The sequence below is a fragment of the Anopheles arabiensis genome, chromosome 2 (genome assembly GCF_016920715.1).
Source record: "Anopheles arabiensis isolate DONGOLA chromosome 2, AaraD3, whole genome shotgun sequence".
NCBI classification, from domain to species: domain Eukaryota; kingdom Metazoa; phylum Arthropoda; class Insecta; order Diptera; family Culicidae; genus Anopheles; species Anopheles arabiensis.
Window position 1 is genome coordinate 102,245,120 of NC_053517.1, and position 12,631 is coordinate 102,257,750.

General features: G+C 45.7%; 1 protein-coding gene across 1 annotated transcript; it reads right to left on the reverse strand.

The window, feature by feature from the left end:
* Nucleotides 1-370: 370 nt before the first annotated feature.
* On the reverse strand, nt 371-7,147 carry LOC120897468 (T-box-containing protein TBX6L-like). Its single transcript, XM_040302395.1, has 5 exons — nt 6,468-7,147; nt 5,207-5,366; nt 2,493-2,760; nt 2,248-2,385; nt 371-2,103 (listed from the first exon to the last, which is right to left on the reverse strand). The coding sequence occupies exons 1-5, from the start codon at nt 6,553-6,555 to the stop codon at nt 1,366-1,368; spliced, it is 1,392 nt and encodes a 463-aa protein (XP_040158329.1). The 5' UTR covers nt 6,556-7,147; the 3' UTR covers nt 371-1,365.
* Between the last annotated feature and the right edge of the window lie 5,484 nt (nt 7,148-12,631).

Here is a 12,631-nt window from a genome sequence, read left to right on the forward strand (position 1 = left end):
TTATAACACTCCCATCATGGGTTCAAGTCCTGTATGGACCGTGCATCCGATACAAATGACTAACTATCCTGCCATGAAGAAGAAGAAGAAGAAGAAGAAGAAGAAGAAGAAGAGGAAGAAGAACGAGAAGAAGAAGGAGAAGAAGAAGAAGAAGAAGAAGAAGAAGAAGAAGAAGAAGAAGAAGAAGAAGAAGAAGAAGAAGAAGAAGAAGAAGAAGAAGAAGAAACTGTTCGGTGTCAGTCTTGTAGCGCAGCGAGCTTAACATTCTTGCTGATAGAACATCGGGATATCTGATCTGAAACAATTTTTTTCAGTTTTTTCCCAGGTCCCACGAAATAATCAATTTATAACACAGCATTAGGTTTTATAATTTCATTTTTCCATTTATTTCTCGCTCTACATCGTTGGTTGGGTTTGCTTACTTTCTAATGAGATATTCGCTTACAATGTACATCTTTACTGGTTTCATGTTTTGAATCTAAACATTCCTACACACTAACACAACAGGTAAAAATGGCGTGACACAGTACGCACCCTAAACTCATCTGATTGCCTCCTAACACCTGCTAAAGCTAAACTTCATACAGTAGCTAAGATAATAATTTAATGATGCGCTAAAACTTGCCTAGCTTAAAACCGAAGAAAACGAAAAGTACCATTTGGTCAGTTAAAGGCGTAATCTTTCGATAGAAACAAAAAGGATGAGGATCGTACACAGCTACTACTGCTACTTTCCCTGAGGTCCGATGAATATTTGGCCTTAAAAATAATTAACAGTCTCATACTAACTCACCATAACCATGGCTCTAGCCTTTGTTGGATGCATTTTTCTTCGAGAGCAAGAAATGTAGATCGATCGTACAAGTATCACCATAATGTCAGGTAGAATGAACTTGCAGGACAGACTCCATCACTAGATTTGTTGATCGCATTCCATCGCTGGCTTTCATTCTATCCAATTGCACAAAGGGGGGGGAGGGGGAGGGTTGGGGAAACGACGAGTTTGTAGCACTTTCTACCTTTCACACTGCAGAGCGCCCTGTTAGGCTCGTTCGTTCTGCTTCTACACCTTCAAACAAACGCAAAACAAATGGTGCTGTGTCTGCCGCCGCTCGACACCGATCTCCAAGCTCCAAGCACACCGTTTGCACAGACACTTAGTACAAACACACGCCACGAGATGGAGATGTTTGCTCGAGCTTTCCGCAGGGCTTAGCTTTCCTTTGCGGGGAGAGGGGAGAGTTTCCTGGATGATGATCCCGCTGCCATCACAGCCATTGCGTTTTACGTTTTCCTCTCTGCAGGCCAACCACGGTGTTCTTGTTTGGGCAAACAATTCACACCATTGACTCCATGACGATCGTTCTACCGGTCGTGCCCAAGAATGGCGGAGATGCTGAAGGGTAGCGTGTGCTGTGGAAGCTGCTGCTTTCTGCTCGTGCTATCATCTTCGCTGCTGATTGTGCTGCTGCTGCTGCTGCTGCTATTCGGTGTGCGGGGCGATGGAACCGGCAGGGGAAGGAACTCACGCCGAGCAAACTGTTGCAGCTGCTGAGCCGCCTGCACCAGCGCGCTCGGTTCTAGACCGTGCGGTGAGCCGGCAGCTTGGGGACGCGCAAACGACGGGAACATTAGATCCATCCACGAGCCACCGCCGGTCTGGTGCAGCATTGGGTGCGAGAGTTGATGGTGATGCTGATGATGATGGTGCTGGGTGGGGAATAGTCCCGCCTGCATCGCGAAGCCCGGGTGATGGTTCTGGTAGAATGCACCGGCGGCCGAGGGTGAAGGACGCACAGGCGAACCGAAGTCATCTACGACGAGCGGCGAGCTGGTACCGCTGGACGAACCATCACTGACGGACAGCTCACTGTCGTCGAGGGAGGACAGCGACCCGGCAAGGCTGCTGGTACGGGGACGCTTCGCTTCCGGGCCTGCTTCCTGGCCGTCCGATTCATCCTCCTCCTCCGAGCTGCGATTTCCAAGGCCCGAGTCGGGCGACATCAGCAGACCGGCCTTGCGCTTGCACCGAGACTGACCCGTCTCCCGGAAGCCCTTCGCGAACGGGTTGTTGTCGATCTTCAGCTTCGTGATGCGATCATTCTGCACGGAAAAAAGCAAAACAGGGGAACAAAAGGAAGATGATGGTTAGGTTCAGAAGACGTGTTGGGACATGTGAGTTGATCCTCAATTGGATTTTGCAGGGTTATAATATGATTTGTGAATAAAATAAAGTTTGAAACTAACCTGATAAGCAGTAACGGCGACAAATTCCGTCTCGGGGAAGGTAAACGCTTGCTGGGGTGCCCACGGAATTTGGGTAGCATCGGAGGCTTTGATCACGTGAATACGGGGCTGATATTTGTGCATGCTGGTCAACACAATCTGTTGAGCAAAAGGAAAAGCAAAGAACATTCACATAAGTAACCGAGCTACAACATATTCATCCAGATGCATTCTTCAAAAAAAGCTTAGTGATCGTCAATACTTACATGGCCATTACTGTCCAGCGTGTTGTTGGTGAGCTTCACCTTGTTGAAGACGATCGGTTGCGACGTCCAGTGCGACCCAAGTGCTGGCCCATCCGGATGGAAGTAGATGCGCTGGGGGCTTTGCGGTTCGGCACCGCCCGCCGGTACCCACTGGGATCCGCTGAACTTGAACCGACAGTCACTGATCGGGACCATCTCCAGCAGGATGAAGTAGTTCTCTTCCGCCTCCAGCCCGTTCACTGAAAGACGCATCGAGGGAAACATACGTCTGGAAGGAGAGAGAAAAAAAAGTTAGGAAAATTAGACGATTAAAACCGGTTACAACTTTCGCTATCTAGAACGAGGTTTGGTTTCCCTCAAACGGGAAGGATGCGTCTGCTTTGATGTCTGTTTCTGTTATTCTCTGGAGTGTTGGGTGGAAATTACAATAAACGAAACAAAAGGCGCAATTTGATTTGGACGCCCGGTTTCTGGCTTTTACGACCACCCGAATAACCAATTTAGTTCAATCGATTCCGTACCCAAAATATCGCACCATGGGAGAAGGAAGCAGACGAATTGAAACTAGTTCCAGTCCCGGCTGCGTGTGCTGTGTGTGTTTTGCTTAATTAAATTTTATTGGCCAACCCGGTTGCCTCCACCGACCGAAGCGGACGGAGGGCTCCACCATGAAAGAAAGAGAGATAGAGAAACAGCGGCTCCCCTTACAAAACGACCCTTGACGACGGGCGCTTTTACGAGCTTTTATGATTTGTGAGTGATCGTAAAAACAAAATTTAACTATATTCGATTCGATTTCTCTTCCACCCGTGTTTTTTGCGATGACGACGGCAACTGATCCTCTGCTCGGGAGGAAAGGACCAGCAAAGAAAGACCAGCCGCCAAACCGAACCTGTCGATCGATCTGAATCGATTATAAATCAACCTGCTCTGGATTTTGGATCAGTGGGCATCAAACCAAAGCAAAAAAAACAAGGAGGAAGAAAACACACACTAACACTGCGCACGAGGACCCTGGTGATCGTGTGAAACGGATAATAATCGATCCAAGGTTTCCGTTTCGACGGGTTTCGATCGGGGGCCAAGGCGCCAGCGGTCGACGGTTCGAACCAATTCCCAAAAGGAAACGACAAAGACGGGCCCCGGTTCCAGGTCCGTGCAGCACAGACTCCCTGCTGGGACATCTGACAATAAACACTTCGTTCGTTCCGAATGTCCGAATGATCGCGGTGCAAGAGAGATGACAGAGGAGTGGGGGTAGAGTTCAGAGAGAAGGATTGGAAACATGAACGCGACATGACATGCGGCGGTAACGAACAAAAGCAACATCCAAGTTGGATGATCCAACTGTGTGCTAATAGGTCGTCTTTACGAGCTCGGCTGAAGCTTCAAGCAGTATCGTCGTCACCAGCAGGGAAGTGGGGAGGGGAGACACAAACAAGCTTTCGTTCTTAACGACTTTGATTATTGCAGCGTCAACAAATAGGAATTGGTTCTTCGTATTATTTTTGCGTGAAGACGAACAAATGGTTCTGGTTCTTCCAAAATTGATTAAAAGTGTGATCTTTCTGCCGAAACTCCTCGCACGATCGACGAGTTTATGAGCGATCAAACAAAAACAAAGCACGAAATGGACAATATTAGCATCACAAAAGGCTGCCACATTCTCGCAGTCTTTCCCGAACCTTTTTTTAAGGGAAAAGGAAGGGCAATTCCGGACAGCTACGTGTTGGCCGGAGCCGGCAAACAAACAAATGTTGGCGCCAGTAAAGGGCAAACAGCACCAGAATGCAACAACTCCGGGTGCATTTGCAAGAATAAGCACACCGAAATTCGGTCGAAACACGCAACACGCAGACAGTTTTCGTTCACTCCACCAAAAAAAAAAAGCCAACAAGCACAGACACTCAAAGCAGAACGTCTAGAACGCCGCACGTCAAACAACATCAACGGCTGCGAGCTGATCAGTCTCTGGGCAGGTCTTGGCCGTGTTTTTTTTCTTTTTATGAGCGTGCTAAAACAAAAAAAACGACCAACCGAAGCGCACCAATAAAACACATTAAAAATCAAACGGCCAAAAACGTGTGAAGCAAACAAGCCAGAATAGGAACCCAGGGGTGTGCCCCTGGGGTGGGAGACGAGATCTTGGTGAAGATCGTCCCGAAATCCGGGCGTCCGGAGCTTCACACCCGGAGCGAGATGCAATCGGGAGTGTAGAAAGAAGAAGCTTTCCACTTGGGCCGGGCAGGGCGCAAGCAGAGAAGACACAAGAATTATGATTATTGTCTCTGTAATATCCCGTGAAGCGGGGGAGGGGTGTCGGACTCCGGCCGTCGGGTAGCACACACTTGGCTGCGGCCAGTTGCAGCCCAGCCACCGAGATTGCACCGAGCAAAAAGGAAGTGACAGCTTCGAACGGTTTTTCTTTTGTTTCTTTTCTGGTTGTTGCTCTGTTGTGAGTTTCGTTGACTCTTTCCCTTCAGTTTGTTGGTGCAATCGGCACTGCAACGGACGCATCATTGAAGTGGTTTCTTGCCCGGTAGACCAAAAGAGGGAGAAAACACATTTTTTAAGGGCCCGCTCGCTGCACCCGGTCAAGGTCTTGCGTCGTCGTCGTCGGGTTGTAAAAATTGGCGCCACCGAATTGCCGGCCCGTGTGATCGTCGGCCGGGTTTCGAATCCCTATCCCTTTTCGCTTTCTCTCGGACACTTACCGTCCACTCTTGGTGATGATCATCTCGGTGCCGATCTTGTGGAACTGGCTCCACAGATCGCGGTTCTGCAGCTTGATGTCCACGTCCGGCAGCGCGTTGTACCGTGGCGGTATCATCAGTGGCCGTGGCGCTGGCACTGGCAGCATCGCCGGGTACGGATCTGAGGGATGGTAGATGGAGAAAAGCGGAAAAATGGACAATTAGTGCACTGAGTTTTTTTTTCTTTTCTTCTTTTTGGGAAAGCGGTGCTGCTGACTCATTTTACAGTTTTGATTTGTTTGTTTGGGTCGATCGACGGGAGAAAACCAACACCAAACGCGGGGGAACACGGAACGGAAGGCGCAAAAACAAAACAACGAAAAGGCTATGGTGAGATGACTCCAACACGGGCAGCGATTAACGCCTGTGCTTTGCTTGCTTCAGCGCCCAGCTTCCCCCCCATCCCGATCGATTCTGTCCAGCCTGGCGGGTGCTAATGATTACGATATTTACGTCATTATATTCCCGATTCGGTACGCTTGTTATGTGCATGCTTTATGTGGAGAGTGTGTATGTGTGTACGAGAAGGGTACAGCAAATAGAAATGGGGGAGAACGTGTTGATTAACTCAAAAGAAAACCGGCGGTCGCGAAGAGATTGAATTGAAAACAAACATCAAACACTCATCCACGCAATGGAAAAGGGAATTTAAAGTGGCACAAAAAAGATGTGCAAATTTCGAAACAGTTGTTTAAACAATGATAACATAATTGAACCGTAAGCACACCACCTCGCGCTAATTGATCGTTCACGCGCTGCTGCTGCTGCAGCTGTGATTGTTGTTGCCATGAATGTGTTGTACGATTATAATTGACAAAACGCTACTGGCGTACCATAGCATGGCTTGAAATTGCAAATCCTTTCCCCCATTATCGATCAAACCGATGCCGTCGGTAAGATGGACACCCGCATGGTGGAGAGAGCGAGAGTGAGAGTAAGCTTGCGTTCTTTTTCCCCACGTGTGGTGGCATTTTATTCTTACCCAAACCCTCTAACTAACATTCCTATGGTTTCCCTTGCAATGGGTAACATACAGACAGGACCGGTGCAGCTTTCGGCAAAGCGCGAAGGCGTCCGAATGATGGATAGGCTAAGTAAAGCCAATCCAACTTGCAATGTGCAGCAGGGTTTCCGTTTTTTTTAATTCTCTAATTCCCACCCCAACCGATGTCAATCAACCCCAAACGATGTATCAATTCGCGGCCAATGGTCCCCAACTTACCGGGCAAACGCTGCATCTGCATCCGGTAGAACTCCGTCTGCAGCGCTAGGTGATGGTGCATCCGTAAATCCATTAGATCGGCGGTCATGTTTTGTTTCTGTTTCTGGTAGGACAGCACCGGGGCACGGGGAACAGCAGTGAATGCACTTGCAACACACAACTACTGCTGGAGGGATTGGAACAGTCGTTGCACTCCAGTGACACTTGTAATTCTTCGCACATGCACACGCCCGGGGTTAGCGGGTTGTTTCTATGGTTTTGCACAATTACACTTTCACAGCTTTTTTTATATTATTTTCGTTCTTCTCACTAGTAAGTCTTCAGTTCAACTGATGTACACGCATTGATTTTTTCATTTAGAAATCGATTCTGTTTGCGCTAAACACACGCACTCCAATACACTTGAACGCAAACTCACGTGTTCACAACTTCTCACCTTCAGCTGAGCAACTTCTGCAAACACACTAGAGAACGTGTTATTCGTTCGAATGATGATGGTGTCTTAACTTTTTGTTTCTTCCTACTGCTCTGTTATTTTACCTACCACCACCAACAACAACGACAACAAAAAAGTCTTCAAGACACGCAGTGCACAACGCAACACACCCGCACGGTTGAAGGTTCGCTCGGATAATAAACTTCGAACAAGTTCTCGTGTCGCTCGTCAGCAGGCACCCCCTAGCAGCGTTGCCGTATCGTGTGCGGTAAACCAGTTATGCTGCTTATGCTGCACACACACACACACATACCATCACACCGAGGGGTTGAAAATCGGGTTTTGAGTGCTGTGTGAGTGAGTGAAATGGCACAACGAGCGGGGGTTTCTATTTCACTTCTTCGCCTTTTCCTGTGCAGTAGCGACACACAGTAGGCGGGGCAACGAGTGGTTCGCTTTTTAAAATGAAGAATTTCTTTAAGGATTTGGGGAGAAAGAGAAAAATAAAAAGGAATAGGAAAATCTGTTCTGTTTGCTTCTCGTTCTTTTTTTAGTGATAGAAAGAATTGTTTATATAGAAATTAAGCGCATTGAAGACTTTTTCATCAAATCAATCAAATTTGAATAAAATTATTTGTAACTTAACACCATCAACACTTCTTCCTTTCTGCGGTATTTATTTCATCACTTGCTTGGTAATTTGCATTTCAAAAGACAATGTTTTATAACATCGTTCAACTTCTAACATCTCTTTCAAAATCTCTTCCCCTAACCTTTTCCCTACCGCCGCATTACAATATCCCAAAGCGTTCGACCACCACCGAGTACTCTCGCTTACCCCTCTGATCTAGCACGCAGAGTAAACGCACTTGTTCGCTTAAGCAAAGCCTCCTGTTTTCGCTACCCTTAGAAACACTCAACACACTGCAAAACCACCACACACTACTGCTGCTGGCACCACACACACACACAATACAAAAGGGTCTGGGGAGGAGTCGCACAACAATGCTTCGTCCATTTTGGCTGCCTGCCTCGCATTGATGGCCGGTCTGGAATTCCCAGCCTCCAGTTTCGTTTGAATGGGGGCTTCCCCAGCAAGGATTCGATTCATCAAAATACGTACCCGTGAGCGATTTTACGCGCCTGGGCTACCTTTAACCGGCGTGTACCCCAGCTTTTCTCAAGCACCTTTTCGAGCAGAATCCTTACGGCCTCGGTCCCGCCATGGTACATGGGTGCAAAAATCTCAAGTACCGATGCAATAAAACAATTACACCTTTCTCTACTGGGTCACGCGCTGCCATGGACAGCAGATCGTAACTGGTCGCAACGACACTTCAAAGTACGAGCAGCAGCAGCATCTGCAGCAGAAGGAATTGGTCCAGGGGTACTGGCAGCTGTCCAAAAGGGGGCATCACTAAAAGGGGCTGGATTTGTTTTAATCCCAATTGTCACCTGTGTTTTTGGTAGTGATTTTGACGATCGTTCTCTGCTTTAATATCCCGAACATTTTGCTCCGGGGGTAGCAGTAGACGTTTCGAGTGGCTTTCCACGGCAAGTCATTAGCATTGGGACCTGTGGTATTGTTTTCGGGCGGTATAGTAAAGTTCACATTACGTACCTAGGGTGTTGATCGACTCGTATCGAGCTGACCAGGGATATACAGGTGTGAATTATCGTTCTATGTAGAGAGTGTCTTCAAAGATCTCGATGAGGAAGAGAAATTACATTGTGCTGTGGCTTTTTTCTGTAATAATATTTGAATTTCCGTAAATCTACCGGATTTTACCGAGATTTTGTGACTCTTTTAATGGAGTTTTGTCGTCTTTTGAATATGTTTTTAATCAAATATATGGTATATTCTACCAATTTTATTGTTGATCCAACTCTATAGTACCTTTAAATCCTTTCAATACATCGTGAAACAAATTCAAACAATAATTAACAATTCAATGATTTGAACAATCGTGTAGTAACTACAAATCATACTCATGTGTGAAATAGTTCCCAACAACACAAAAGAGTAGTTTACTCATTCCGACTATGTGAATGATCGTTGTTATACTTCTGACATGATGAATGTATGTATAGGCGTTAAGCTACAAAATAATTTGTTATTTCATAGAAATTTCTAGAGTTCATACTAAACATACTGTTTACATACTGAGCTCTAGAAATTTCGATGAAATAACAAATGATTTTGTAGCTTAATGCTACTTTTCATACTAATTCATCCTGTCAGGAGTATAACGACGATCATTCACATACAGATGTTTAACAATTTCTTGTAAAATTCATACCGTTACTTATATCTTATTAAAAGATCAGTTCATTTAGATATATAGTAGCTTAGAGTTACTATTGTAGTACAGCTGACTCCATAAGCTCTATAAGCTCAAACAAGTATTGAAGGCACTTGAAAGAAAATCAGCCAGAGCATCGAGTGCGCATAAAAATAAATAAACCATCTAAATGTTGCTAAATGCTTTATTTTATGAATAATCATAATGATTTTAAGAATTATTCTAAACAAGTCAAATAAAGCGATTAGTTGGAAGCAATCAATTGATGGGGAACCGATGATTGCATGGGCGATACATTACAAGATAACGATCTATAGAAGTTATCGTATATTAAAACTAAAACAATGAAGTTGTACCACCGTTAAGTGAAACGTTTCATATTACTTTTAAAAGAATTAGAAGCATCAAACTTAAGCTATTCGTAGCCTGTATAAGATCTTATGAAGATCCTAAGTAACGTTTGGGACTGGATAATATGGGGTCTTGTTAAAAAAAATTAAAAGAGATCATTATGACAAGCACATTTGACTGTTATTTTATCGGGAAATTGATGTTGAGCAATAAAAATCAGCCTTCCGGTAAAGCAGTAAAAACGAAAATCCAACACAATGATAAAACATTATTGCTCCCTTACTGCCTTACCCAACTGTACGATAAAAATGTACTAAAATTATGAAACTATTAATTACGCTTAACTAATCTCTACTTGATTTACATGCCAAATTATACAAGGGGCAGTAAAATTCCACCCATCAAACCAGACCACCGAGCGATCCTGCAGCACGTGTACCGAACGATGTTCCGCTTCAAAAAGGGGGATAAAAACGCAATGAAATCTGCTTCCCTTGATCCACCGTAAAACGATCGCAACCGCACGTAAACCAGTACCTTATATCGTACCAAAGAAAAAGGCCGCTAGCTAGGGATGCACAAACAACTAAAAAAAACCATTCGACAGTCGCGCTGTATCGGTCGATCTAATCTACCACCTTCATGTATCCGCGATGGACGTGTGCGATGGGGAGTGGGTTTTGCTTCCTTTTCCTTTCCTTTTCGGTACGAGATCAATTCACTTGCCGTGCGCATCAAACCACGTACCGATCCGCCTGCGAGAGTGGTACCGTTCGCTCGGTTACTTAGTTTATGACTTTTTAGGCGCCACTTTACTGTTCTGTACCAATTCCAAATGGGCTCCGATGCGTGCCCGGTAATGCGAGACGGGGCCCCGCGCGCGCAAGTGGAAAAGGATGCAACCGAATGCAGCCGAAAACCAGGCGCCCTTTTTTGCGCCCAAAACTCCGACGAGGGACACTTACTGTAAAACAGTGAGAGAGATACAGTGAGCCAGAAGGCAAAAAAGGCATCCGTCTGCACTGGCAAAAGCCCGACCGCTGGCTGTGTCTGCTTATCGTTTTAGGGCTCGATTCAGTTTTTAGAGACATTTGCTGGAATGGCTTTGCTTGTACGCCTTCTGCACATTGCCCCGGTCCCGGAGACTGATTGTGAACTTGCTTTTTTCCTTTCTTCTACTTCCTTCACCCTCTCTCGGCTTTTGTACGCAACGAAAACGACCCTTGAAGAAAAAAAACATGTGATAATTGCTGCTGACATTGAAATGATTCCACCTCCCTGCCACAATCCGGGTGACAAATGTGAACACGGGGACGCACACGGGCCCTGGTTGACATAGTTTGGGTTTTTGGGTTTGTGTTTAATGACTGCTACTGGAATTTTTATGTCACATGGTCTGTTTGGTGCATACGCTGGAAAATAGCCAGACGTCGGGTTAAAGTGTCACGGCCGAAAAGAAGCTTTCCATCCCCCAGAAAGCAATCACACAAAGCAATTTAATCAACGCACAAACACACGCGCTATAAAATGTGCTAAACAGACGCATCAAAAGAGCGGTAATGTTTCCGTTCTAGTTCGAACCATCAGCAAGCACGGTTCGATCACGGTTCTGGAACGGCAATTTACCCAAATACAACTAATACACGGCAGCAGAGTGGTGAGCAGAAAACTCACCTCCAATTACCCGAGCACAAATAAACGACGTCATTGGAGAGAACCGTTTTCCATTGAGCTTGTTCCCCGATCGAGCTCGATCGAGCTGCAATATCGCTCCCTTGCCGGTGTATTGCCATGACGGCATCCCCACTAAATGCTTGCATCCGGTGCGCGTTTGGTGCAGTGAATAGTGGTGGGTAATAAAACCTTCAACCCCTTTTTTGTGTTTAAGGGGCCATTGCCATCGAAGCCTAGAACTGCCGAGAAAAATAACACTAAATGCGTACTCCCGCGGGATCTGCGGGCGTTCTAATTTCAATCCGTTCGTCTGCCACGTGCGCGCTAGTTCGGCCGATGAGCTAAACGATTTTCGCCACCATTGGGTTGGCGAAGCGCTTCGATTCTCGATCACTTCCCGCCATCGATTAAGAGTGGTTGCGGAGCATTGATACACATTAGCGGATATTTCGTTTGCTTCATGTAGGGGTTGTTTTGGAGGGGGGTTTGTTTTTTTTTTTTGCTTGTGGGGAGCGACTTCCCGTTCCAGCGCGTAGAACGATCGCGATCGGTCGCTTAACGAGTGCTTTTAAGATCGAGCTAACGGATTCGGGTGCTAGCAAATGGGCTGCACTGCTCCAAAGGAAGCCCAAAGCGAAGGGCAAGAACGGACGTGTAAATAGAAAATAAAAGCCTAGAACTACTCCCAGTTACCGTACTTTTGTCGGTGATGTGCTCAAGAGCGCGCGGAATCGTCATCCGGAATCATTCAGACACCCTCGTGCTACCCTACCCTACCGAGGCTCACAGCTTTTGGAATATCGATTAATGGGGCCGAGGCACGCGCGAGCATCAAGTATATTGATTAAAGGTAGTTCGCATCTTGTTTGCTACTCGTGGCTATCGAAGGAAATGAAAGTGTTTAACTGCACCGTTGGAAATTTTCACCAAATCATCGAACGAACGAGAATCGCTGTAGTAGTTAGGGCTGGCGTTGGTGGAGTTTAAGCGCGAGTAATGACTGAACCGAGCCTAACCTTATCGATATTTTACGATGAAAATGGAGTTCAAAATCGAGTTTGTAAAAGCGTCTCATATCGGAAATGCTTGGCCCTTCGAACCCGACTCTTCATGTACAGCTTTAAAGATGAAAAGTAAGCTGAAGATCACAGGATAAAACCACTCGAATATTCTTAAAAAAATATTAAATTTAAATCATGTTAAAGTTCACAACAAGGTCAGTTTATTTTAACAAGACAAATTAAACAAAAAATGAAACAGAACAAAAACAACTAAGAAGCTAAAAACAAAATTAATATTGGCCCCTTCTATATTTTAAGCCAGAATGCTTAGTCTGCCAATAGAACGGTATTTATCATCCATCATCATTGTATCCAAGTGACAGTTACGGTGCGCCATAT

Excerpts from the sequence above, each read along its gene's own strand:
- LOC120897468 (XM_040302395.1), bottom strand. The coding sequence starts at position 6,555 with ATGACCGCCGATCTAATGGATTTACGGATGCACCATCACCTAGCGCTG. Across the intron at positions 2,761-5,206 it reads ATCATCACCAAGAGTGGACG|ACGTATGTTTCCCTCGATGC; the intron begins GTAAGTGTCCGA and ends CTCTCCTTCCAG. Across the intron at positions 2,386-2,492 it reads CGCTGGACAGTAATGGCCAT|ATTGTGTTGACCAGCATGCA; the intron begins GTAAGTATTGAC and ends TTTGCTCAACAG.